At 42.7% G+C, this 25,813-nt stretch overlaps 1 protein-coding gene across 2 annotated transcripts in view; it reads right to left on the bottom strand.

Annotated features, from left to right (window-relative positions):
• Positions 1–2,415: 2,415 nt before the first annotated feature.
• Positions 2,416–25,813, bottom strand: part of LOC125642893 (amine oxidase [flavin-containing] A) — a 38,327-nt gene continuing 14,929 nt past the window's right edge. For both annotated transcript variants that reach the window (XM_075132321.1, XM_048864815.2), the window contains exons 4-15: positions 18,333–18,437; positions 17,004–17,095; positions 13,990–14,131; positions 13,273–13,422; positions 12,760–12,919; positions 11,836–11,932; positions 9,795–9,848; positions 8,838–8,895; positions 8,305–8,402; positions 6,666–6,777; positions 4,699–4,761; positions 2,416–4,171 (exon numbers count right to left, since the gene is read on the bottom strand). In XM_075132321.1, coding sequence (XP_074988422.1) covers positions 4,016–4,171; positions 4,699–4,761; positions 6,666–6,777; positions 8,305–8,402; positions 8,838–8,895; positions 9,795–9,848; positions 11,836–11,932; positions 12,760–12,919; positions 13,273–13,422; positions 13,990–14,131; positions 17,004–17,095; positions 18,333–18,437 — 1,287 coding nt within the window. In that variant the 3' untranslated portion in view covers positions 2,416–4,015. The remainder of the gene's footprint in view (positions 4,172–4,698; positions 4,762–6,665; positions 6,778–8,304; positions 8,403–8,837; positions 8,896–9,794; positions 9,849–11,835; positions 11,933–12,759; positions 12,920–13,272; positions 13,423–13,989; positions 14,132–17,003; positions 17,096–18,332; positions 18,438–25,813) is intronic.

Genomic DNA, 25,813 nt, shown 5'->3' with positions numbered 1-25,813 from the left:
TAAAAGCTGTCTTAGAAGCAAAACGTAGAAATCAATTTCAAATGAACACAGACAGATGTCCTATATACACAAACCGGTGAATGTATTTGAGTGGCTAGATATATAATGTATTAAGTTAGTGAAATATTCAAGCCCTGGTGCAACTTAGAGCAGCTCAGAGGTGCTTTAAGTTATGCCTGTCTGCAGTGGCCCATAGGGCCATTCCTGCAGCCAGGGATTGCCAAAGTGTGGCACCACTCAGGCCATCTTCCCTTCCCCTGGCCGTGCCCCTGACATGTTGCCCTGTGAGGCGTGGTGGCATAGGATTTCTTCACTGCGTCTGTACTAACTCTGCATTGCTGGAGGATTCCCCCGTGCATGGGAATCCTCAGCTGGCCACTGCTGGAGTGGTGTAAAGAAGACTTAAAGGGGTGGCCATTTGTCTGGCAAAAAACATGGGTAGCTGCTGTTCTTCCTTTGTCAAACTAAGCAGAACTGAATTCCCAAATGCTCCATTTTAAACTACTTTCTGCAGGGAGTCTGCCACAAACTCTCTTTCAACAAAGTTTGGCGCTGCCACTGAGAACATAAGAAGGGCCATACTGGGTCAGACCAAACGTCCATCTAGCCCAGTATCCTGTCTTCCGACAGTGCCAGGTGCCCCAGAGGGAATGAACAGGTGATCATCAAGTGATCCATCTCCTGTCGCTCATTCCCAGCTTCTGGCAAACAGATGCTAGGGACACCATCCCTGCCCATCCTGGCTAATAGCCACTGATGGACCTATCCACCATGAACTTCTCCAGTTCTTTTTTGAGTATATTAAAAATCCAACATTTCCAAGGGCTTCCCTGCTGGTATTATTATGTCCTTTCCCAACAATTAAATTCAAGAGAGAATGTGTGCACGTACCAAATGGGTAAGGAAGTTGAAAACTCTCCAGATTATTTTATAAATAATGGTGCAGCCTGGATGATTCTCATGCAGTGGCTTTGAGTGAAGATGTAAATAGTTTGGAGCTCTCTACTGGTTGAAGTACAGTAACTCCTCGCTTAAAGTTATAGTTATGGTCCTGAAAAATGCGACTTTAAGTGAAACCATGTTAAGCGAATCCAATCTCCCCATAAGAAGTAATGTAAAAGGGGGGTGGGGAGGTTAAGTTCCAAGGAAATTTTTCACAAACACGCACTCTCTCTCTCTCTCTTCTTTTTTAAACAAACAATTTAATACTGGTACACAGTGACGATGTTTGTGAGGCTTAGTTGAGGTGGTGAAGTCAGAGGGTGGGATATTTCCCAGGGGATGCCTAACTGCTAAATGATGACCTAGCAATCATCTGAGCCCTCAAGGGTTAACACGTTGTTGTTAACGTAGCCTCACACTCTACAAGGCAGCACGAATGGAGGGAGGGGAGACAACATGGCAGAGAGACACAGAGTGTGTGTGTGTGAGAGAGAGAGAGACGCGCATTGCCCCTTTCAGTACGCTGACCCCACTCTAAGTACACTCTAAGTAGATCAGCAAGTTGAGACAGAAACTGCTGCCAGAAGCTCCCTCTGTCCTGAGCCCTGTCCTGTCCATTTCCCTGCCCCCCCCGCCACACTCAATGGAAATGGGGTAAGTGGGGTGCAGGAGTAGGGGGACACTCTGACATTAGCCTCCTCCCTCCCCCCCATGCACAGCAAGCAGGAGGCTCCCGGGAGCAGCTCCAAGGCAGAGGGCAGGAGCAGCACACGGCAGTGTGGGGAGGGACAGCTGAACTGCCCAGCAATTGATAGCCTGCTGGGCGGTTGCCGCACAGGGAACTTAGGGGAGCTGATGGGGGGCCGCGGGCCCACCCTGGTTCCAAGCCCCCACCAGCTAGCTCCACCGGGCTGCTCTTCCTGCAAGCAGTGGACAAAGCAGGTGGCTGCCAAACGACATTATAAGGGAGCATTGCGCAACTTTAAACGAGCATGTTCCCTAATTGATCAGCAGCATAACAATGAAACAATGTTAACTGGGATGACTTTAAGTGAGCAGTTACTGTACCTTTCTGACTGTGGTAGTTGTGATCATCTGAGTGCTGGCACTAACCGTGCCCAGTTTTTATTGGAAGCGGACTGGTGACAAGCTGTCTCAGTGAAAAGTCCTTTGCTTTGGAAGTAGCATCCTGTCTTGGTTCACCAGAGCCTACACTGAGTTTACTCCAGAAGGACCTGCATTCAAGTGTTCTCTAAGGCACAGAGGGTGAGTAAAGGGAGGGGTTAGGAGAGAGGTCACATGGGTTGAGAAGACTTCTCTTTCTGTGTCTGGTGATTAAGATCCATTGGATGTGTTTCAGTTTTATTGTATGTGATGTATCACGAGCTTTAACACAGGTGCAGATGGCAAAGTCTAAAATAAGTAGAACACTGGGCAAACTCACAAAAAAGATGCAAGTGAAAGAATCTGAAGAAAGCTTTACAAAATGGATCCTTTTATCAAGATTTGAGGACTATTGAAAGGCACATTTCACAACTGTTGAATTACAATGGAATTCCTGGACTTACATACAATATCCACATTCTTAAAAGCAGTTCATAACAATGGCACATTTTGAAATGTATATATTCCATTTCAGTTAATAACAGTGATTATTTGGTTAATACTTTTGGAGAACATACCACACCAACTATAGCCCAGCACCTGCAGAAAACAAGTTGTAAACACCACATTAATTTAATCGGTAGACACACTCCGGCTTCTCTGAGCTCATCGTTTAGCATAAGAGAACTGCAGAAAGCAGTAGAGTGGTTTTAGGCATCCTAGTGTAGAAGACGACAGCCTTGATTCAGTTTTTCCAAGAGGTGCAGATTAATGTTCATTCAGGGCCTGCATCTGCTCCCCTGGATATAAGTGGCTTCCGTGATGTCAGGATCAGGCCTTAAGCACTATTAAATCATTCTGTTTGTACTCTAAATTAACACGCTGAAAAGTGTTTATTTGGAAAACAAACACTCTAAAGTTCCAAGTGCATGAAGCATTGTTGGAATGTAGCAATAAATGTCTCCTGTACAACAGTGGGATGGCCAGAAGCATCCAATTACTGGCATTTACAAGGCAGTAATTCCAGCCCCACATGTATTTCCCCTGAAAGTAAGAAGGCAGTACAGATTATATGTGAAGGGAAACAGCAAATTAATAGGGAGCCAGGAAACTGCTGACACTGTGAAAATAATGTCTTTAGTATCCTAGGTCAGTTGGTCTATAACTTCGCTAATTCACTTCTGTCAATTTTAATAGTAGGCCAAGCAGCATTACAGGTGTATAGGACAGAAGGTAACAGATCCATAATGTGTCCACATAATCCATAGCAAATGGACAACTGAGATACAGATCTCCACTGTTAGACAAGTGTGGCCATTTGTTCAATAACATACAGTCAAAAAGTTCATCTGTATTCTTTTTCTGGCTGTATTGAACTGGGGGGTGGGAGTAGAATGCTAATTATCTTCATTCAGCTCATGGCTAAGTTCTATATCTCTATGTAATAATTACCCAAATATGTTTTTAATTAATTGTTGCTATTGTAAGTCAATTGGCTTGTCAGTCTTATGTGCAGCAGGGATTTTACAGAAGAGCCCTCTAACCTACTCAACCTCTGCACAGAGATGGATTTAGAAACAAAGATATATATTAATTTTACTTTAAAAAAAAACAAAACAGCAAATGGAAGAAAATATATTATCCAAGGGCATCTTGCCCTTTGCAAAGTTTCTGCTCTGGATTGTCCCCTCCAGATATTAGGAAATATATGCAATTGATTTTATGCTGTCAATCAAGCCAAATTAATGTAGAAGGAAACTAGAAATGCTACTTCTTTTACCACAATAGATCTTTTTGTTGTTGAACTGACACTGATTTGAATGGTTTTGGTGTGTTAATGTAGACGTTCTTTTGAACACCTAAAGAAGGTCTCTTGCCCTTTCCAGCCTTCCGTGTGACTCCTCTCCAAAGATAACCCTTGGATTGGGAAGGGGAAAACAGCAAGTGTGCAATTTCCCATGGACACACTTTAGTTTTGAGCTTGCAGCCCCTTTTTGTAGGCAAACAGCCCAATGGCAGCCACTGAAGTGAAGAAAGTGGAAAATCCAACGAGCTTCAGCAGTCCTGGTACAGATGGCAAGTTTCTCTCCCAAAAGGTAGTAGTGATTGGCCGGGCTGGGACATCCTGGAGGAGGAAACATTCAGTATTAGTGCAGGGTCACCTCTGCCATGAGAGGGAGAGTACAGAGCTCACGAATGTATTATATAAATCATAGGCTTCTCTTTCTTTTTAACTAAATGGGGGGCAGGAGGGGGTCCCAAAACACCTCCTGTTGTAACTTGGTCACAATATGGAAAAGGCTGAGAACCACGGATATAAATCAGACAACAGGTTAGGCAAGAAGGGTGGCCTTGTGGTTAAGGACCTAGACTGGGAGTCAGCAGAATCAGGTTCATTTCCTGGCTATTCCAAGACTCCCAGTAGTACCCTGAGCAATGAAATCATTCTCTCTGGGCCTTAGTTCCCCATCTGCAAAATAACAAACAATATTTCCCTCCCTCACAGGGGTGCTGGGAAGATGAATTCATTCATAATGTTAGGTGATCCGAAGCACTCAATTGGCCCCATCGCTATAAGAACTTAGCTAGGGCTAGCAACCAGAACACTGGGTTTAGCTATTGCTCTATCAATGCACAGGATATAAAGCTTGCCTCTGACTCTGGTTCAGGCATCCAGATTTCACCCTTTGAGATCTTTCCCATATTGAACAATATCTGGAAGAAAAATAATGACACCACATGAACATTCATGTTTTATTTAATAATCATAGGCTGGTAATATATTAAGTAATGAAGAAAATGAAAAACTTTTTTTTTCCATAAGCTAAAAGTCAGAGCAACTTGTGCAGCTTTCCCATTTGAGACCGTTGTCATAGGTTTCATCCCACTAGGCACAGGCGAAAAGGTTACCTGACAGTCTATTACCCAACCTGAGAAATATTAAAGTAAGTTTAACCTTGTGTCACTCATGAGATTGAACATCTACTGGCAGTGATGCTGGTTGGATTGCCAATCACAGGGACAGAGGTGTAAATTTGTGCCTCTGAAGGTTCAATTGTGGAGTTATCCCTTGGCTTTTTGGGGAGTATAAAAATCAGTGTTTCTAAAACAACAAAAAACCATAGTGCTGTAACAAGGGCAGAGGTTTGCAAGGGCATAAAATGTCTGCAGCACAAATAGGTAAATGTCTCTGTAGCTACCACTGTTGTGGTGTGTAGAGGGAAAGAGAAGGAGGGGTGATCTGAAACACTTATGATTATTAAAATAATAGACTATCGTATCAAATGGAAGCCCTGGACCCGATTCTCAGTCCCACTAAGCCTCCTTTACACTGCTCTGCCAGAGTAAAGGAACAGTGGCGGGGGTAAAATATAGTCTGTGCCCACTTGCAGGTCCTTTTATCCTGGGTACATCCACACTGCTGCTGAAAGCCAGCCTTCCAGTCCGGGGAGACAGACTCATGCTAGCTCTGCTCTAGCTATCACACTAAAAAAGCAGTGAGGACAGTGCGACAGGGATGGTGGCCTGGGCTCTCTAGCTGAGCCCAGACCCAGGAGGTCAGGCGGACTGGGGACTCGAATGGCTAGTCTGTGCTGCCACCCATGCTGCAGTGTCCACACTGCTACTGTTAGCATGCCAGCTCAAGCGGCGTGAGCACGAGTCCGTCTGTCTGGGCTTGGAGCAAGCCTCCCAGCTGCTGTGCAGACATCCCCAGTCTGACTGAGAAGCAAGCCCTGTATGTGCTATTTGTTTGCTCTTTTTATTTTTTTTGAAACAGACTCTTCGTTGCCTATGATGGATCGACAGACCTCAGCTACATGCTCTCTGTCAGAGAGAAGCAGAAGGGAGTGACCACTTGTCATAGAAAGGTCAGATTTTAAGGGTCTATAACTGGAAATAAAAGCTAGTGCAAGAAATACATAATGAGCTAAAACAAATAATGGACTCTGAGGGAAGTTGCATGGGTAGATCTGAGGGCAGAACTGGGCTTGAGGTGTTTATTTTTAGGCACAGGATACATTGCACTGGCTTGGATTTAATATTTCAGTGATGAATTTGATAACATTCAGATTTGTCTGAGACTTTAACTTGTAATGCCTCAAAGGGTTTAATAATATACAGAATATAGTTAAACTTTGGCTCGTGGTGTTTTGGAATCTTGCCACTGTTCATTCTAGGAGCCCTCTTTCATTAGTACAGTTACAGTAGCTAATGAACCCAGAGTATGTCTACACTTTGAGCGGGGCATATGATTCCCAACTCAAGGAGACCCACTTGTGGTAGCGCTCAGTGAGGGAGTAGGCTAAAAATCAAATGTAGCTGCAACAATGGGAGTGGTGGGAGGGGCTGCTAGCCCTGAGTACGTACCTAGAGTCTCTGACCGGCACCTACTTGGGGTGGCCCTGTCACTCATGCGAGGACAGCTACATTCTAGTTTTAGTGATTAGCCCCATGACGGCTAGTATGGATATGTCTCCTCTGGCTGGGAATCACAGCCCCAGCTCCAGCTCCAAATGCAGACATACTCCATGTCAGAAACAAAGATCAAAATCTCCATGAAACATCTGGCCTCTTTTGGTCTTCAATAGCCATGATCAAGGAAAAGTGGCTATCCGTACCTCTCTTGCTGCTCTCTCTCCTGCCTGCACAGCCCCCTCCATGTACCCACTCCATTGGGTAGCAGTCTCTGTGCCCGCAAAGTAGATCTTGCCGACGGGCTGGCGAATGATCCTTTAAAACAAATGTAAAATGTCAAAGACCACTAACGGAAGGCTGACGATCATTTTAAAAGCAATTATTGCCCTTGACACTAGAGCCTGTTAAGTTTCTCAAGAATTCCTAAAGGGCTGGTATGGAAAGGGAAAGAAATACATTAGGTTTTCCCTTCGGTTAGCATCTTACCTGCTCCTATTTACAACATGTTAACTTTAGTCAAGACACAGAAAATCAGAGAAAATCCAAGACACAAACTGATCTCTCAGAAGATGTCTCATTTTAGTGCTTGGATAGGGAACAATCCTAAGAGGCACCAGAAATGCACTGTGGTTAAATGGATTTATTTCCCCTGTATGGCCGCTTTGCTTTTATTCTTCCATTACAACTGGATACGAAGGATGCCTTTGCAGGGATGGGTTGCTCTTATATTTTGAGATTCAGCAGAACTTGCCCATTTGTATGGCTGCATGCTAAAGGGGAAGAGAGAGAAATGCTTCTGTGTGTAGAAGAGAAAGCTGCATCTCCCCCTTTAGGACCCTGCGCTGCTCTAGTTCTGTGTGCAGAAGAGAAAGCTGCATCTCCCCCTTTAGGACCCTGCGCTGCTCTAGTTCAGATGCTAGCTGCACAAACTCCATAAGCTTCCTGGTCCACACAGCCACAGGAATTTCACTTCCTTTTCATAGAGGGAGAGTCTCTACTGGTCACAGAGAAAACACTGGGTTAGACTTTAAACAGCTGCCAGAAACTAGCTCGGCCTCTGGGCAAAGCCATAAACCTCACCCATCACTCCATGGCACTCAGGCTAATAAAATATAGCACCCACATGTTCAGGGAATCCCCAGCATCCTGAAACATGGACAGGATATTCCCCAGATGACTGGCAGCCAGCTTGAGAAAAATCTTAAAAGGGCCATAGTGTGCCCCTGCCAAGGACGTATGGGTTGAGTTGTTCCCATTGTGTGCAGGAAGGAGTATCATGTTCACCGCAAGTACTTCAGTAATAGAACTAGACTTCTGATCACTAGTAGCTGAAGTGGGCCATATGAACAAAGCAATTTTCCTATGCTCCTAGTTAGATGTAAGAACTGTATGTCATTGTTTGTGGGTTTGGGTTTACGTTATAAGAATTTTACTTATTTGTTCCTTCCCTGTGACTAACTGAATTAGCTCTGCCTGAGCCTGACCTTGCCGGTATTGAGTTAATGGCAACTCTCCCATTGACTTCAGTGGTCACAACATCACTCTTCTAGAAAGCACTGAAGGAACATATTAAACATTTTAAGCAGCAAAAATGGTCAGTGACCTAGTGGGAAGAGGTCTTGTATTGCTGACATAGGTCCATTAGCCAGTGTGTTCTGTTTCACTGAAGATTATGGGTGAAATCCTGGTTCCACTGCAGTCAACAGCAAAACTCACGTTGACTTCAGTGGGGCCAGGATTTCACCCTATGCTGTATGTTCAATGTGTTTTGTATAGAAAGAATATTGTAACAATTACAAAGAAGTTACTTAAAAAAAAAAAGCACAATGTTATCTTGTTTACCTTCCATATTGAGACATGATGCCTGGTGGGAAGTAGGCTGTATAACATCCCCCTGAATACTGTTCTTCACTCCAGTTCTTTTCTTCATAATGCACTGGCTGTAACAGTTAACAAGACGTGAAAGAAAGAACAAGCCCTTGGCTAGGATATTGGAAATAAAATAAGTAAATGTTCGGCTTTTAGGAAACAAAACTAGAATTTTTTTTTACAATGCTGATGCAGGACTCACACTGCATGCTGTTAATACTATCCAACAGCACAAAATGAGCAGGTTTGTACTTCTATGGAGAACTGATCTCCCATATAATATAGATGACTTTGACAATTCTTATCCTCTTTTCTGGTATAGAGTCAGAGTTCTTGACTCCTGCTAGTGTTTGGGGTTCACCAGCAGCTGGGGAAGCGGGTATCATATAGCGTAACCTGCATTGCTTTTGAGAACTAAAATGTAAATGTTGTCCTTGCTTCACCATTCGGAAGAAACAAGTAGCACTACTACAATGTAAATGAAAGAACAGGCCATGGTTTCTCACATGTAAAGCCTCTTCTGAGCCCATCACTTTGGCATACAGCTCACAGATTTTTCTCTTCCTAAACACAAATATAAACAGCGATCAGAAAACAAGTGAAAGAACCTCATTCTTTGCTGCTGTTCTTAACATTAAAATCTGTTTCAATACACGGTAAAGTTATTTTTGCACATGCAACAGATTCCAAGTTCATACTCTTAGGCCAAATTTTCAAACGCTGATGCCTAAGTGCTAAATCCTGATATCACATTTGGGAGGCTCATGTTGGACTGAGTGCCAATAAATGAATGTTTGTACAGTTATCTGAGGATGCAGGGTCAAATTATACTCAGATTCACTGGTATAAGTCTGGAATAGCTCCAATGAAGTCAATGGAATCACTCCAGATTTACAACAGGGTAGCTGAGAGCAAATTTCGACCTGTAAAATGCTCAATGGTATTTTATTTATTATGAATAACAAAATAAGCTTCAAACTGGACTCTTTTTTCATACATGGTTGTGGAAATAGTACTGTTGTAGACACGGATGTTTATACATGTATGTAAATAATAATAAATGTCAGAATATTTTTGTCTGGCCCTTAGGGGAAGGACACCGAAGGTTATGTACCTCAGCACTCCCTTCATGTCATTAATGGACCAACTATGTGAAAATGGTCAGGAAGGAAGCAAGCATTTTGGAATCTTTGCAGTAACCAGCAGTTGTCGCAGACCAAAACAGTGCCCCAGGACTATCTATGAAAGACAATGTGCTAGTGATAACATGAAAAAGCAGATAGCATGTGGACCCTTTAAAATATCCTTAAAATGGATTCCCTGGGTGCTGTGCCTGCTTACGCAAGCTGAGTTTGGCCCTTGGCGTTTAGGAAATACTATTATCTGTAGTTGCTCTATGGGTATATAAAATTACTTGGTGAAGCATCCTAAAGAACAACTCTTTGAAATTTGTAAGTTCTTACCTCTCTTCTTTGCTGACCCGTGCAAGTCTATAGGCCTTTCTTGTAAGGATAAAACTAAAGACAAGAGGACATAAGTATTGTGCAGTGTCAATACACAGGCTGATTTACAAAGCACACGTATAAAGTCTTTGGTTTAAAAGACTTTACAATGAGTGAGGCAAACACACTCCTGGTAAGTCTCATTCTTTTACCAGATAAATAGCTTAATCATCACAGAATACATTTATCCATATTCAATAGCTTCTTGCATTATATCCAGAAATGATCAGCTTGTACAGAGATCACAGAGCGCAGGAGTAAAGTGCTACTTGCAGGAAGCTAACAAAACTGATTACCACGTGCTGTGCTAGCTGAAGCTTCCTAATGGGTTGAAGGTGTAGCCCCAGGTACAGCATAGTACAGCAATTCAAGGTGAAGGTGACGGAGGCATGGACTACTGACAAGGGAGAGTCTGGGGGAGATCTCAGAAAGGGGCCGAGTCCTTTGAAAGCAACTCCATCTACCCCTGCTAGGATCTGCACAGGGGTCAATAGTACCCTGTGGTAACTGGTATCAAAGAGAGCTCACAGTTCTGGAAGAATCAATAGACACCCCTATGGTGGAATGTTCAAAATTGCTCAGCATTGGCCTAATTCTCCTCTCACTGAAGTGAGCGGTGCAATGCCCATTGACTTCAGTGGGAACGGAATTAGGCAACACCCTGATCTTCCTCCAGTGTGAGGAGATAATCAACCAATACAAGACGTGCAGCCTCTCTTTCCATATCGAGATCTAAATCCGAATTGGCTAAGATCAAGACCTGAGTTTCCTTGAACTGGGCTCTAGTTTTCTTGTCCCTCTAAATTCCCAGGTAGCTGCCCCTCCTACAAGGCCAATAACACTTTTATTAAAAGATCCATGATTAGGTCAGCTGCAGGGCAATTGCAGGAGAGTGAGGCTACAGTATACACAACATATATTTTATGACAAGCAGTTTAGAAGGCTAGTCACATTCCTAACAGTAATTGCTCTAAGATGTTTTCAGCTAGAGTCAAATTGATTCCTGGAATAATTCCATTGACCTCAGATGAATTTGGCTCCTGGAATCCTTCATAAAGTTGTGCATATTAGCAAAGAGATGATTCCGACATTGATTTTAGTAGCAAGAAAAAATATTTACATTCCTGTTGTTGACAGTAACTTGAGAGGAATGTTAGGGGGTTTCATGGTGTTCAGAACAAGGACATTTTAGAACTGTGTGTCCATAACGTTACACAATTCAATAGGAGTGTTAGGCTCTCTCTGTATGGTACTGTACATGCAATTATTTGGTATATATACACAAGTGTTTTTTCAGCTTGTTTGGAAGGTTCGCATTGGATTTAAAATGGAAACATTTAGTAAACTTTTCTTTAATTTATATTCACTTAATTCACTCTTTTCAAAAGCCACTAAGTGCTGTTACACATTTTCCAGCTCTCCTTCCAAAATAAAATGCTAAATACTTGGCAGTTTCTCCAGAATTCCAAATCTGTCACTGAGCAGCTGTGCTTCAACCGAATTACAAGATGCTGTGAGGAACAGTCCTTCATCTCTCTTCAATGCATTGCAGATTCAAGACAAACAATGGCTTCTGTCAACTGCATTTTCAGTATTCAGCATGGCCAAAAGAGAAGGCCCAGTATAGCCAGAGCAAGATGCTTGGTAAATTTGAGTAAGAGAGGTTTAATATCTATGGACCCAATTCAGCAAAACCCTTAAATGTGTGCTTAACTTCAACCATAGGAATAGGCACATTGGACAATGTACCTCCCTTCCCACCAGCCTCCTCACAGCTGGTGAAAAGCCTCTCTCCAAGGAATCCAGAGGCTTGAAGGGGCTGCATAACTACTTTATCCCACACAAGAGGATGCCCAAAGACTGCAGTTGGCCCAGTGTGCCTTCCATGCATCCTTACAATGTATGAATATCACCTATAGTGATTTGCATGCTTTCCAATCCCCTCCGTAAGTCCTTTAAAAAGCATCCAAAAATCTAGGAATATGGACTAGGGGCTCCTTACCCTATAATGGCAGGCACAGATCCATCAGGTTTGGAATCATCTAAGGTTATTGAAATTGGAGCTTCTTCGTCCTCAATAAGCATGCAGCCACAGTAATCTGACAGGAGAAAGGAAACATATAATAACTGCTGGGTGTTATTCACTGGTAGTAATGAAAAAAATTCCATAAAAAGTAAATGTAGAGCTGTTCTTCATTCACTGATAATACCAAGAAATCTGGAACCTCCTTCTAGCATTCTCTCTCTCCCTGTCAGTACAGTTTCCCAAACTGCGTGTACATACACATCCCAATTTGTTTTTAAATGGGGATTTTGTTGCTTTGCATGAATTTATTTGTGACTCACAGAAAGTTATGGAGACTTACTCTTATCAAATAACAGAAACTGAAAAAAAAATTCAGACTTAGTAGAAATATATTTTATTTGTTCCTCAAGTAGCTTGCCCAAAACAACACCAGAACCCTATTCTTGGCAAGCCTCCTCAGTGGAAACTCAATCTTGTACTCCTTGTGGAACTCTCAAAGGGGATTACACAGAAGTAGGGTAGAAACAGCAGGGGTAGGACATAACATAGGAATTGCCATAGTGGATCGGACCCCTGGTCCTCCCAGTCTAGTATCTCGCCTCTGATAGTAATCAGATGCTTCAGAGGCAGGTGCAAGAAACCCTGTAGTGGACAACAGTGGAATGACTTGGTGGCTGGTTGAAGAGATATAAATCCTCATAACATAAAAAAAATCCACCTGTTTAATGCAACGGTGGCTGTTCTGATATTGGAAATGAAGCATCCTCACACACAGTTCTGGAAACTTTTTTTTTTTGCCCATTCTCCAACACTTAAAGATGATAAAACCGTGGCTTTAAAATTAGTGTAACACTAAACTCCCAAGTTCTTCATTTTTCCCTGGAGTTGATACCCACATACCCATCTTCTTCCAGAAGGCCTCTTTATAGTACACCATGCATTTAATGACAGAACCCATAGGAAGACGCTGAATTAACTGGTTTCTCTCCGACGGTAGTTCTGGGTTGAAATGGATCTTTGTAGTCAGGCCTGGGGGGATGGCACTAATCACATAACTGCCCTGAAACACAAGGAATTGATATATCACACACACACCTTCAATCTTAGATATGAACCTAAATATTATTTTCCTTTATTTAAGATGACCTTTGTGGCACTATAATATAAAATGACACAATATAACAAAGCAGATAGAAGGTAGACTAATGTCAGGAGCCAACTAACAATACATTAATATGAGACCCAGTCATAAATAAATCAGTAAAGCAGATTTCAAAGACTTTCAGGGGAGTCTGAGAAGCAGAGACACACAAATGTGTGGTGCTGATTACATTTGGCTAAGAGCTGCAGTGGACATTTCCCCTCACACACACACACTCTAAATGCAAATTACTATTATTTTTATTGAATTACCTCATATATCTCATGGTTTAGAGTCTCCACGATGACACTATCACCTGACTGATCAATGCAAACTACAGGCTTCTCCAGTTTAACTCTGCCTTTGAGGAGTTCCATTATCTTTTCTGTAATCTGACCAGAACCCCCAACAAACTTCCGCTCCTGGAAAAAAAAAACCCCACCAAGAAATCATCTTCAGAGTAGAGTCTATCATAAATTCTGTTAACACACGAGAAGATCAGGGTCAGATTTTCAAGTACACAGAGCGCACAAACAAGGCCAGATTTTCAAGAGTTGTTTTGAGTTAACTCATCAAGTTATCCAAGTACACTTTTTACTACACTTATATTTAGTTTGAACTACACTTGCTTTGTATGCTTGAAGGACACTCATACATTCAATAATAAGTGGCCATGGAAACCAAAATGGCAGCTATTACAACAGCAGCAAAAAAACCTATGTTGAAGGGATGTGGGGAGGGAAGTTAAATAAATTGTCCTGCTTTAACTTGAGGCCTAGACTGATTAGATGCCACGTTGTACAGAGCTCCCATAGATGATAATTTGACACTTTCAAACACATATTGAACTCTTGCACTGTGTAAATTATTGATTGATTATTCATCTTTTCATTAACTGCAGAGAACTTGTTAAGTTTGTGCAATGGAAAAGGACCACCACACTTGTTCATTATGATCTCAAGAAAGGAAACATTTATGACATTCTGTACCTGCCCCCCATTGGTTACGGAAAATATCCTGGTTGTCCCCCCACACAGCTTCACGTACCACAGGAACCAGAGAGCAGAGACCTCATGTGGCTCAGAGGTGACATTGATATTCACAAAGAGAGTAGCAAACTCTCTGGCAGTTCTGTATGCAAAACAAAAGCAAAGACAACGGGGTTAGGAAGTAGATATTAGAGCTGGGTAAAAGTTTTTGGATAATTAGTACATTCACCAAAAATGCATTTTTCAGGGCCCTGAAACAAAATCACAAATTCAGGTTGAACTTAAATAGTTTCAGCTGAAAAAAACTGGGGAAGTTTTATTTTTTTTTTTGGCAATATCAAAATGTTTTGGTTTTGACATTTTGTTTTGAAACTACACTTTCAAAATGAAATATGATTTCAAAACAATATTTAAAATATTTCACTGCACCTGAACAAAATGTCTGTTTTTTTGTTTTGGTGAGAAAAACCATAACAATTCTGTTTTGGTTCAAAACAGGTTTTTGTTGTTGTTAACCATTGAACTTAAATTCAATTAGTCACTAAGCAATAATAAATATTACTTTGCTGTTGGCTATTATTAGTTTTTCCTTATTATCTTTGAACAAGGTTATTTCCCGAAAGCGCACAGATCATTTTTGCTCAATTCAATTTTTTTGGCCTGTAGAAAGGACTATTTGAATATGTTTATAAGAAGCTCCCTATCATTTACCCATTCTTATTTACCCTGCTTCTTAACTAGTTTCCCAGTTGCCACTACTGCCACAAAACAAATATTTTCTCAACAGGAGATGCATTTGATAGCCAGTTAGTGGAGGTCTTCTGCCTTTCTCCTCCATGGGGAGCTCATCAAGTAGACCACTCCCGCGGTTTGATACATCCCTGGTAGCTTAAGGAGTACATTTCCAAGGCCACTCCTTACTCTCCCACATGTCACTGCAATACATTTTATTGCCTCGTCAAATTTAAGTACTACAATGTACAGCAACGACAGCAATCATAGTAAATATATATACAGAGGGCCAAATTCCCTGCTGGTGTAACTCCACTCAACACAACAGTGTTACACCACCAGAGAATTAGGCCCAGAGTATTCACCTATATTTCACTTGTGATTTGTTAATTAGCATACTAAGTTAGATCATTTATGAAAGACAGTCAAAGTGCTTCCAGATAAAGTTTCATTAACAGAGAGAATCTCTATTCATCTGCTGAGGTAACCAACTTAGCAAGCTATCTCTGATGGAATATGTAACTTGTGAACTTTTACAGCCCTTTCTTACTTTGGCTCTGAGGGTAGATTTAATTTACTTAGGCATGCGCTTTACTTGCCTTTGCAAGTTATTGGTGTGGCTCTGAAAGTACCCAGCATGCAGAAAGATGAGTTTCCTACTTATAATACTACCATTCTGAGCAGTGGCTCAGAAACTTTGATTGGTTTGAAGGGAATAAAGCAGAGAGAGTTTTGAGTTTTTGAACATATCTCAGCTCAACATCCTCATTAAAATTACAAGAATCAGCAATAGAATCAGTTTTGTTCACATTGCACAGAAGCACTGTAGCATACAGCTTATTATAAATCTAGTACTGCTTATACATCTGTGAGTTACTGACTTAGAAGAAAGTCCATTGGGTGTAGAAAGGACTGCTCACAATTACTTTTATAGACTACAACAGTGATTCTCAACCTATTACCATCGTGGGCTACATAAGCAGCTCTCTATGTGTTATGTGGGCCGCATCCACACCTGTATATATGCTACCTGTATGGCCCTGAGCATGTTACACAGGCCACAGCTGTGTGCTGACTGGGCTCCAGGTTGATAACCACTGGACTACAGGCATGGGTAGACAAGTGGCTTATAAAATTAATTGTATGGAAAATATCATGCAATAACGATCAGGACAGAAACCTAGTGGCCATATTCTGTAAGCCTCAGAGCAGGAGAAGGATTCAGAGAAGCACAATACCTTGAGGGAGAAAGTAGTCTGAAATCTTTGATATAGTGCTAAAAACTAGTAAGAAAGAAAAGGCAAACAGTGCTGACCTGCCTAAATAAAAGGTATTGTACTAAGTATAGAGGTGGAAGCTATTCCAGTACAGTGTAAGGGAATGGCACAGCAAAGTGGGATAGGTTTAATACAGTCTACCTGGTTCTGTTTGCCTCATTATAGGGCGGATGCTATGAAATGAGGAAGGAAGAGCAGACCACAACTGGAGCTGCTGACTCCACATCCAGGCAGTGGTGTTTTATTCAGATAGCACCTGAAAGTGCATGGCACTTTACAGACAAGGAAAAGACAATGCCCATTCCCACAAAAGCTTACAATCTAAGACCCTGGTGCTGCCAGGTGCTGAACACTGGGAGTTGAGGCGCTCAGCTCCTTGCATGTTCAACTCTCTTTACCTGCCCTCATAGACCAACTGCTGTAAAACCCATATATCATTTTTATTTATTTATGATGTTTGGGCTTGCTCTAATTAGTCAATTTTTTATACACTGCACCACCAAAAACTACTCTAGTTGTGGCCTCACTAATGCTGAGCAAAAAGAAACACTTAACTCGTTTTACATGGGTACTTCTGTTGAGACAATCTAGTATCACATTTGCTGCCTTTGTGACAGCACAGCACTGTTAATGCATTCAATTCATCATCCACTATACCTTTACAACCTTCCCTCTTCCTACTGTCTACCCAATTATCTTCTATTCTTTGCTGGAGCATTCAATTATTCTTCATACATTAGCCACCTTGCCTCTGTCCTTATTGAATCTCATTTCAGTGATTTCAGAAACATCTAATTTGTCAGGCTCATTCTATATTTTTAACTCTCTCCTCCTAAGTCACTACAATCCCTTTTCCCTTTGCATCATCTGCAAAATTGAAGTCTGACCTGACCCACTTGAAGTCAATAAGAGCGTGATGAAGACCTCAGTAAGTGCACTTTACAACCCATCATATAACGTGCCAAGGAAGCTAGAGGATCTTAAAGTGAATAAAATGTTATCTACTTGGTCCAGCAAATTTTGTCGGTGAGCTCTTTCATTGTCATTTTGTCCCATTCTGCAGCATGTGGGGCTGCCCAGGGTGCATCAGCAGGGATCTACAAATGAAGGCAAAATATTAAACTTAGTGCATAGTATATTACTACCTAGTCATATTTAGTTTGCAGCCCCAGGCCTGCTAATATAGTGGGTCAAATTTGCTCCCACCTACTGGTACACTGGTGTAAATCTGGATTCTCTCTGTTTCATCAATAGATACACTCATGCAAACCCAGAGTAAAACCGAGGGCAGAATCTGGCCTTTTATTCACACTGTAAAACTGAACTACACATTTAATGCTGATCTGCTGCCTACAAGTCTCAACACAGGAATGCACTACTGTTTATTTGAGTCTTGTCGAAAGAAAGGTATTATCAGAGATTTCTGGGAGAAAGCATGTAGTGTAGGTACATCATAATGCAAAACCTTACACATATGAGTAACTTGTCCTTGTGTGAGTGAAGTTATTGAGGTGTGTGAGTCTTTGCCAGATTGGCCTTCAGTTCAGTAGAAAGGTTATGGAACAGTTGACAGATACCTGAAAGTTTGAAATCCTCTGCAGGGATTTTTTTGCACAGTGGATGGTCAAGAATGTTAAAAGTTCCATTTCTGAAGCATTTACAAATTTTGGTTTTAAAAATAATGTCACTCTGAACTAGCCTCTAGTCCATCTTACGGAGCTGCCCACAAACATCAATATCATCATAACAGTAAGCACCCCTGCAACTCCTATGCTGTCCTTTCTGGACCTACAGCAGAGGTAAGCAAGTGCTAAGCACATCCACTGCTTTGCCCCATCCTTGAGCACGTTGGCAGAATCTTGACTTTGCCTCTTTCCCAATACACTGGACAGCACAGCTGCGCCACCACAGGAGGTAATACTCCCCTACTGGTCTGGATTAGTAACGTATTGCTATTCTCCCCAAGCAAGGCAGGAATCTTACCTCTGTGACATACAGTGCTTTTCCTGGGGCCCTGCAGCTATATCCTTTATAAAAGGTAGATTGTCTAAACACAGTCTAGTCTTCCATGGTCCAGGGTTTGACATTTTTAAAAGTCCTTTAGTAAAATAGCACATTTTAGCCTCCAATCTTTAGCCATAAAAATCACTTCTACCCTTTCAGTGCATGTGCCCTGATATCGTTCAGTGTTTGTGGTTGTTGTCTGACACTCCATATTGGAATTCTGAAAGGGTTTTTCTGAACCTTCATATAAAAAAGCCTATTCCCTGTGACACCAAGACTGATGGTATAATCTCATGATAGATTTATATGCAGTCCGCATTTACATCATACCTCTTTCCCCATTTCATTCATTGTCCTCCACAGATTGTTATAATCCAGGTAAATTATGGGATTCCATATGGGAGGGAATGCACCCTGGAATGGGTAGGACTTCCCCTGAAATGCACAAATAAAGGTAACCAACTGAGATACAACAGAAAACGGATCAAGGCTTCACGGCAGCACAAATTAAACAGAAATTGCAGTTACCAAAGCAATATTATAATTAACTTTCAATCCAAAAAGTCTTTGTAAATGAACCCTGGGTAAATTTCTGCTGTGAGAAATGCTGATCAACAAGTAGGCCAGGTGACAAACTGTTAAGAAAACCAAGTTGTCTTAATAGGATCCAAAAATTCAGTTTTTGTAGCATCTGGTTTTAGATAATAGAGCAGATTTCAGCCATGTCTGAGGGCTTGTATACACATAAAAATAATCTGGAATAAGGTGGGGTGTGACTTTAAAATAGATTAGTGATTTCTGATTAACTCCATGTACGGATGCTCTTATTCCAGAATAAGAATATCTTAATGCACAAAATATTCACACACAGGAAATAGCTATTCTGGAATAACTCCTCAGGAAGACAAGTTCTAAATGTTAAGTATTTCTTGCTGCTAAGCCTGTTACTGATGGCTGAAACTGAGACAATTTGGTGGCTCACACTGAATAAGCAACGAAAAATTTGGATAAACTCTCAATAAGCATCAGAACTACCTGAATATCTTTGACTGCAGTCACTGATCATCAGTCACTAGGCTTAGAAATTTGGCCACATTCCTTTGTGATATGACGCATCCTGAGACAACACTAGCATCTAAAAAATTCTATACTAAAAACAAACCAATTAAAAAAACCCTCCAGATGTTTTTGGCTTCAGAAAATAATTCTCGTTATGAATACATACAAAAATGGATCTGCCAGGAAACTGCTGCAGCTATACAGACTACTTCCGATGACCTTGGGAAATCATTAAAAGGAAAGCAATCCAACGACACACATTTGAGCAGCTAGTTCTCTTGACAGCTCTTATCTGAATGAGGAGCTGGATCAACAGTCACCATAGTTTCCTCACCAAATCATTCTGAACCTGCTCCTCTTGAAATCAATGTCAAAATTCCCATTGACTTTGTGCTGTATGTGCGCGCGCGCCCTATTAATTCTCTTCTGACTGGCTTTCTACAGAGATCCTAACACCAAAACCCTACACCAGGGCATTTCACCACCCGAGTTGGTGAGACTAGTAAAGAAGGCAAACCTCAAGATTTAGGGTCAAATTATGGATGTTCTAATGCAGATGTGCAGAGATGAGGGGACACAGGAGGCAGGTATAGTACTGCGGCGGGAGGGTGGGTGGCGTCGCCTGGCATAGCCAGTAGTATTTGATCCCTCAGTAAGATGTAGCCATGATCCTTCTATCTCCACACAATGACCTGAGGCCAAAGGGCTGCTCTGGGATGGGATGGGGAATGTGGGCTATACCTTTGTCCCAACTGTAGCAAGAGCTGGTAGCGAACGTGCTCTCACAGCAGATCTAGGAGGTACAGTGCCAGCTTGTGGCCCAGCTAGGTATAATGCCTTGAGCCACTGTCACCTCCTCCCACTCTCAGTGCTGCTTAGGCTCCCAAAGTCCTTACGGGTTGTTTTTTTTTTTTTCAAATTATGTTGAGCACTTGAAACAGGGTACTCCCTCTGGGTACTGGGTACTTGTTTAGCTCAGAGTTCTTTTGTAGCCACTCTCAACCATCGGGGCCAAAGTTTCTCCCCCATCTTTTTTAGGAGAGGGTGGGGTGGGAATTGCTGCCCATAATCTCTTCTCCACATCCCTCCAATGTGGCTGCAGTACGTGCACTTGCTGCTACTAGAACAGAACGAACGCTCCCATGAACCAGCTGCAAGGTAGTTATTCAGATCAAGACAAACTGCTTCCTCCTTCGCTTTGGGCAGCAGCTCTGAAGTGGAATTTGGAAGAGAACAAACGGTGCTGTAGGGTGGAGCAGATACGACTGGATGGATGCTGAATCATGATGTACTGGCTAGTACAGCAGAAGTCCTAGCTTGGTAAACTGATACTATTCATAAGGGATAAATGCTATAGGAAGGAGCAAATTATTTGGTTTTTAAAAATCTTTCTTACTGCTTTGTTTAAAAAAAAATCATATTCTGTATTTGTGGAGCTTAACTATTATTAATCAGGACTCTAGATGCATCTGAAATATCAGCACACACTCTCTCTCATCATAAAACAAAGCGAATGCCACTGAAAGGCAAAGGGCAAGGTCTAAGTTCACCATCTCATTGCCTTAAAGATTAATTATTACTGAGGCTACAAAGCCAGGTGTTGCAATGCACAGGTGACATTGAGGGAATGGGCAGAAATAAACTCTCCCTTCAGAATGAATGACAATATGAAAACTTCCCACAGCTCTATCTCCTGCATGAATAGAAGATGGAACAAGCCTCACCCAACTCTTAGCTACAGAAAGCCAAGATAGATACAAGAAGGAGGTACTTTCTCTTTCAAAGAAGCTCAGTTTCTTTTTATTGTGTAATAAAGACCCTTCTTCACACAAACTGGCAATAGGGATACTGAACTTCCATTGGGAATGGACTAGCTAACACACACCACCTCACATTTTAAGCCTATTTTACTCAATCCCAGAAAGTGTTTATTTTTTTTTAAAAAAGTGGCAGAGTCATTTTTGTGACTGTAGGTTCAAAATAAATCCCTCCCATCCCTCCCCTCCCTTATTCAAACCAAGGCACTCCTTTATCAGTGCCCACAGCAAGAGCCAGATAATAACAGCTGACAGTAACTCTGTAGGCCTTCTTCCAAAGCAGCTCTGCCAATGTTAGCTATTGATTAAACTGATTTAGGCAGCAAAATGCTCAGATACTCCAAAAACTCTTCTCTGATTTACTGCAGTTGGAACTCCGAATGTGACAGACAGAATCTGCACGCTCTCTAGCCATACTGGCTGCGTCTACACTAGTGTTCTCCTGCACATTTCCCACTGCTGCACTAGCCCCAGTTCAGCTCCCCTGCTAGTGCAGACCGGCTGCCAATATTTTAACCACCATGTAATCTAAGCCTACTCGGAGCAAGTTTAGAAACGTTTAGCATTACTTCTGACACTCATTTCTTCTTTTATTTACTATTATTGGTATTGCAGTATAGCGCCTAGGAGCCCCAGTCTCAGACCAGGACCCCATTGTGCTAGTTACTATATAAACACAGAACAAAAGAGCTTACAATCCAAACATTGAAATTATTGTGCTTTTATTTATTTTCTTTTGCTAAACTGAGGCAATAGCACTGGCTTGGTACGTAACAGCTTTCAGTAACTGACTGGAATTTTAATGGTATTTGGAGGGCCAAATCCTGGGCCCTAAAAAGTCAGTGACAAAATTTCTATTGACATTGGTGGACTGAGGATTAGGCCTTGGATGAGGTGTTCGATCCGCGGCTCTGAAGACTAAATTTCTTCTGCTGACCTACAGCACTGAAAGCCTGAGCAGGGAGGACCAGCTGCACCAGCACAACTAACACCTAGCCAGAGCTCTGGCACAGAAGGAATGCTTCCAGGCTCTTTCATGCCCCACCCTGGATGTGACAAACTGGCTCTCTAAAGAAAGTAGCAGAAAGGATCACTGGGGTCCCTTTATTTCATAGAATCATAAAATATGAGGGTTGAAGGGACCTCAGGAGGTCATCTAGTCCAACCCCCTGCTCAAAGCAGGACCAATCCCCAACTAAATCATCCCAGCCAGGCCTTTGTCAAGCCTGACCTTAAAAACTTCTAAGGAAGGAGATTCCACCACCTCCCTAGGTAACGCATTCCAGTGCTTCACCACCCTCCTAGTGAAAAAGTTTTTCATAATATCCAACCTAAACCTCCCCCACTGCAACTTGAGACCATTACTCCTTGTTCTGTCACCTGCTACCACTGAGAACAGTCTAGATCCATTCTCTTTGGAACCCCCTTTCAGGTAGTTGAAAGCAGCTATCAAATCCCCCCTCATTCTTCTCTTCTGCAGACTAAACAATCCCAGTTCCCTCAGCCTCTCCTCATAAGTCATGTGTTCCAGTCCCCTAATCATTTTTGTTGCCCTCCGCTGGACTCTTTCCAATTTTTCCACATCCTTCTCGTAGTTTGGGGCCCAAAACTGGACACAGTACTCCAGATGAGGCCTCACCAATCTCGAATAGAGAGGAACGATCACGTCCCTCGATCTGCTGGCAATGCCCCTATTTATACAGCCCAAAATGCCATTGGCCTTCTTGGCAACAAGGGCACACTGTTGACTCATATCCAGCTTCTCGTCCACTGTAACCCCCAGGTCCTTTTCTGCAGAACTGCTGCCTAGCCATTCGATCCCTAGTCTGTAGTGGTGAATGGGATTCTTCCGTCCTAAGTGCAGGACTCTGCACTTGTCCTTCTTGAACCTTATCAGATTTCTTTTGGCCCAATCCTCTAATTTGTCTAGGGCCCTCTGTATCCTATCCCTACCTGCCACCGTATCTACCTCTCCTCCCAGTTTAGTGTCATCTGCAAACTTGCTGAGGGTGCAATCCACACCATCCTCCAGATCATTTATGAAGATACTGAACAAAACCGTACCGAGGACCGATCCCCGATTTACTTCCTTTCACCTGCTAAACTCTAGCGATTCTAACCACAGGGGCTGAATCTTTCCCTCAGAATTACTCCCTTGTCCCCCACAAAGGAAGGTAGAGGTGTGGTGGGGTATGTGTGGTGCTGGTGACTTCTACCACAATAACCTTCCTGGCTGGCCTGGACCCTGTGGAGAGACCTCAGTGAAGTCTGGGATCTGTAGATGGTGAAATGATGCGCTGCATACAGAAGGGGGAAGAGTCAAGCGGGATGCACCTTTTACTCCCCTCAAACCAGTGAATTAGAACAGTGGACAATTAATACAGCGTGAGGCTGTGTTAACTTCTGTGTAGTTCTTCTGTGCCAGGGAAGGCAACTTCAGGAGGAGTGGGATCCTGGAGGAAGCAGCAACTGGGGAAGTCCTTGACTACATGGCTCCAATGGAGCCACACTGCCAGGGAGATGATGGGGCTGAGATTAGAGGTCCCCAAATCTAGCATGTAGACACAGGACCTCCATGCAGATAGCCTGGGCCTGCTGGAGACCTCAGGAGATCTGTGGAGCATGCGGGGCAGGGAAGCTGCTACTTCAACCCAAAGGACTGATACAAGGAAAGCTCCAAGGGGGAAATCATTGATCTATCTATGCAGATGCTTATCCTGGTGCCCATCACTGTAGTTTCTGACCATCTTCCATCCCCATGCCACCTTCTTGCATGGGTGTTTCCAGGGGAGGGGGAAATCCAGGCCAAGTGGTTATTGGCCCAAAAGTTTATATAACTGCTTTTAAAAGTTGCCACATCCCAAGCAGGGCATCAGTGGCGTCTTTGTTCTTTACAGAGGGGTTCATTGCGGTGAGCAAGGGTTGAAATTATCTCATTTTTATGAGAGTTGTAACGTTCTGGGTGGATTACCTTGAACTACTGTTTCCTTAACTGAAAAGCAAATAACCTCCTGGCTTGGTTCCCATGCTAATAGCCAGGCTGCCTGACTAACCCACAGAGTTTATTTAATTTTTCTTTCCCTAGGGTGTTGAGTACTTTCCTACAGACTTTAATCCTGCTGCCTGCCTGACTTAGTTACCTCACACCAAACAAAAGAAAACAATCTGATGCTCCACAGCTCAGTGCTTAGCAAAAGCAATTTGGAGAGAAGGCTTCTGTTAGAGCTGCACTGTGCACACACAGGGCTAAACGGTGGCATTTAGTCCATGGTAGGATGCACTTCGGAGCCATCCCACCCCAAGCAAAGTTCAGGGAGATGCAATCCCACCCTAAGCTTCAAGATGTGCAAGGGAAGTGCACAGCTGCACCCACCTTGAGGATGGCACAGCCTACTCCTCTCTGCTGATCTGGGGGCTGGGGGAGGGAGGGCAGAGGTGTGTGTGTGTTTTGAAACCTCTCTCTTTTCCCACGCCTCCTTTGGGGCAATGTGCACCACGGTGGTATCTAGAAGAAGCAGCCCCTGTGTTCCGCTGAATGCAGGGACTGAGACTGCCCTTGGGCCTTGCACAATGCACACAGGTTGGGCTGGAGCGGTGGCTCCTTATGCCATCATGCCCTTCTTCCCAAGTGCTCGTGCATAAGGAACAAGAACATTCAGATTCAGAATGTCTGTCGTTCCCCTTATTGGATCTGATTCTGCAGTTCACAAATCTCTACACAGACTTGCTCACACCTTCGCCAGCTGCACCTTCATCCCCGTGTATGTTGACGGACGTGCTAATTCTGCTTGAGCTACTGTACTAAAAGGTACCTAAGGGCAGTTTGGGCCGCGGTTTAGGCTAGCTACCGAAGTATATACCCAAAACGTCTGGGAGGGTTTGTATTCAGGCAGTTAGCCTGAGCTGCCACCCATGTTACCCCCAGCTACAACGCTATTTTTCATGTGCTAGCTTGAGCAGAGCTAGTGTGTGTCTGTGTACCTGAGCTGGAAAGCATGCTCCCAGCTGCAGTATAGACGTACCCTTTGCATGGAAGAAATCATTCTATATTAGACACCATGCTTTACATGCAAACGACTGCCATTTGCCAGAAGTTCATATGCTTTGAAAATGCTGAGTGAATGCAGCACAACCAAAATTTAAAAAAAAAAAAAAAAATCCCTTATCTACCCATTGATTTTGTGTATCACTGTGAATGCTGCAGACAGACACCAATAGGCTGCACATTTTGTAAGAGGAGCTTCATTTAACACCACAGCAAGGTACCAACAGCTATGATTTCTAGAAGCTTCTGTTCAACTGACATGAAAGTGAAAATGGAGGGACTTTCAATGAAAGTAACATATCAGACAGAAAAAACAACAACCCCCCCACTGTCAACCAGATCTGTGAAGGAAGAAGTCCTCCCTTTCCCCCTCATTCCTAAAACACTCTTACTGGGCGGGGGGGCCAATAAATAAAGAACAGTCTTGCTGGAGAGATAGCCTAATAGCTAAGCAAAATCTACATGCCAAAACCAAATATATTTAGTGTTTCAGAATATGAACTAGCTTTTGATTCATGTTGGTTGACATGGTAACAAGTGGAGTTCTTTCTATAGAAAAAGGGAGAACAAAAAATGCGAAAAGACAGATAGTAGGTTTGGGTTTGGATTTGGATTTTTTAGATTTCCTTTGCAGCCACTGTGTATCTATCTACCAGTGAAAGCGCATGGTTCTTTAAAAGCAGAGCTTTGGAGCTGTGCTCTGGCTCCGCTCCAGCTCCAGGCAAAAACCTGCAGCTCCACTGCTCCGGAGCTGCTCCGCGCTCCAGCTCCGGGCTCCACTCCAAAGCCCCGTTTAAAAGTGCAATTAGTATAATACACTTTAAAAATTCCTTCCCCAGATAGAAGTTCACAGAATGTCTTGGAGTACTCTAAATCTCTTTAGTTGCTTC

The sequence above is a fragment of the Caretta caretta genome, chromosome 1 (genome assembly GCF_965140235.1).
Source record: "Caretta caretta isolate rCarCar2 chromosome 1, rCarCar1.hap1, whole genome shotgun sequence".
Classification (NCBI taxonomy): domain Eukaryota; kingdom Metazoa; phylum Chordata; order Testudines; family Cheloniidae; genus Caretta; species Caretta caretta.
This window is presented reverse-complemented; position numbering and strand designations above follow the sequence as displayed.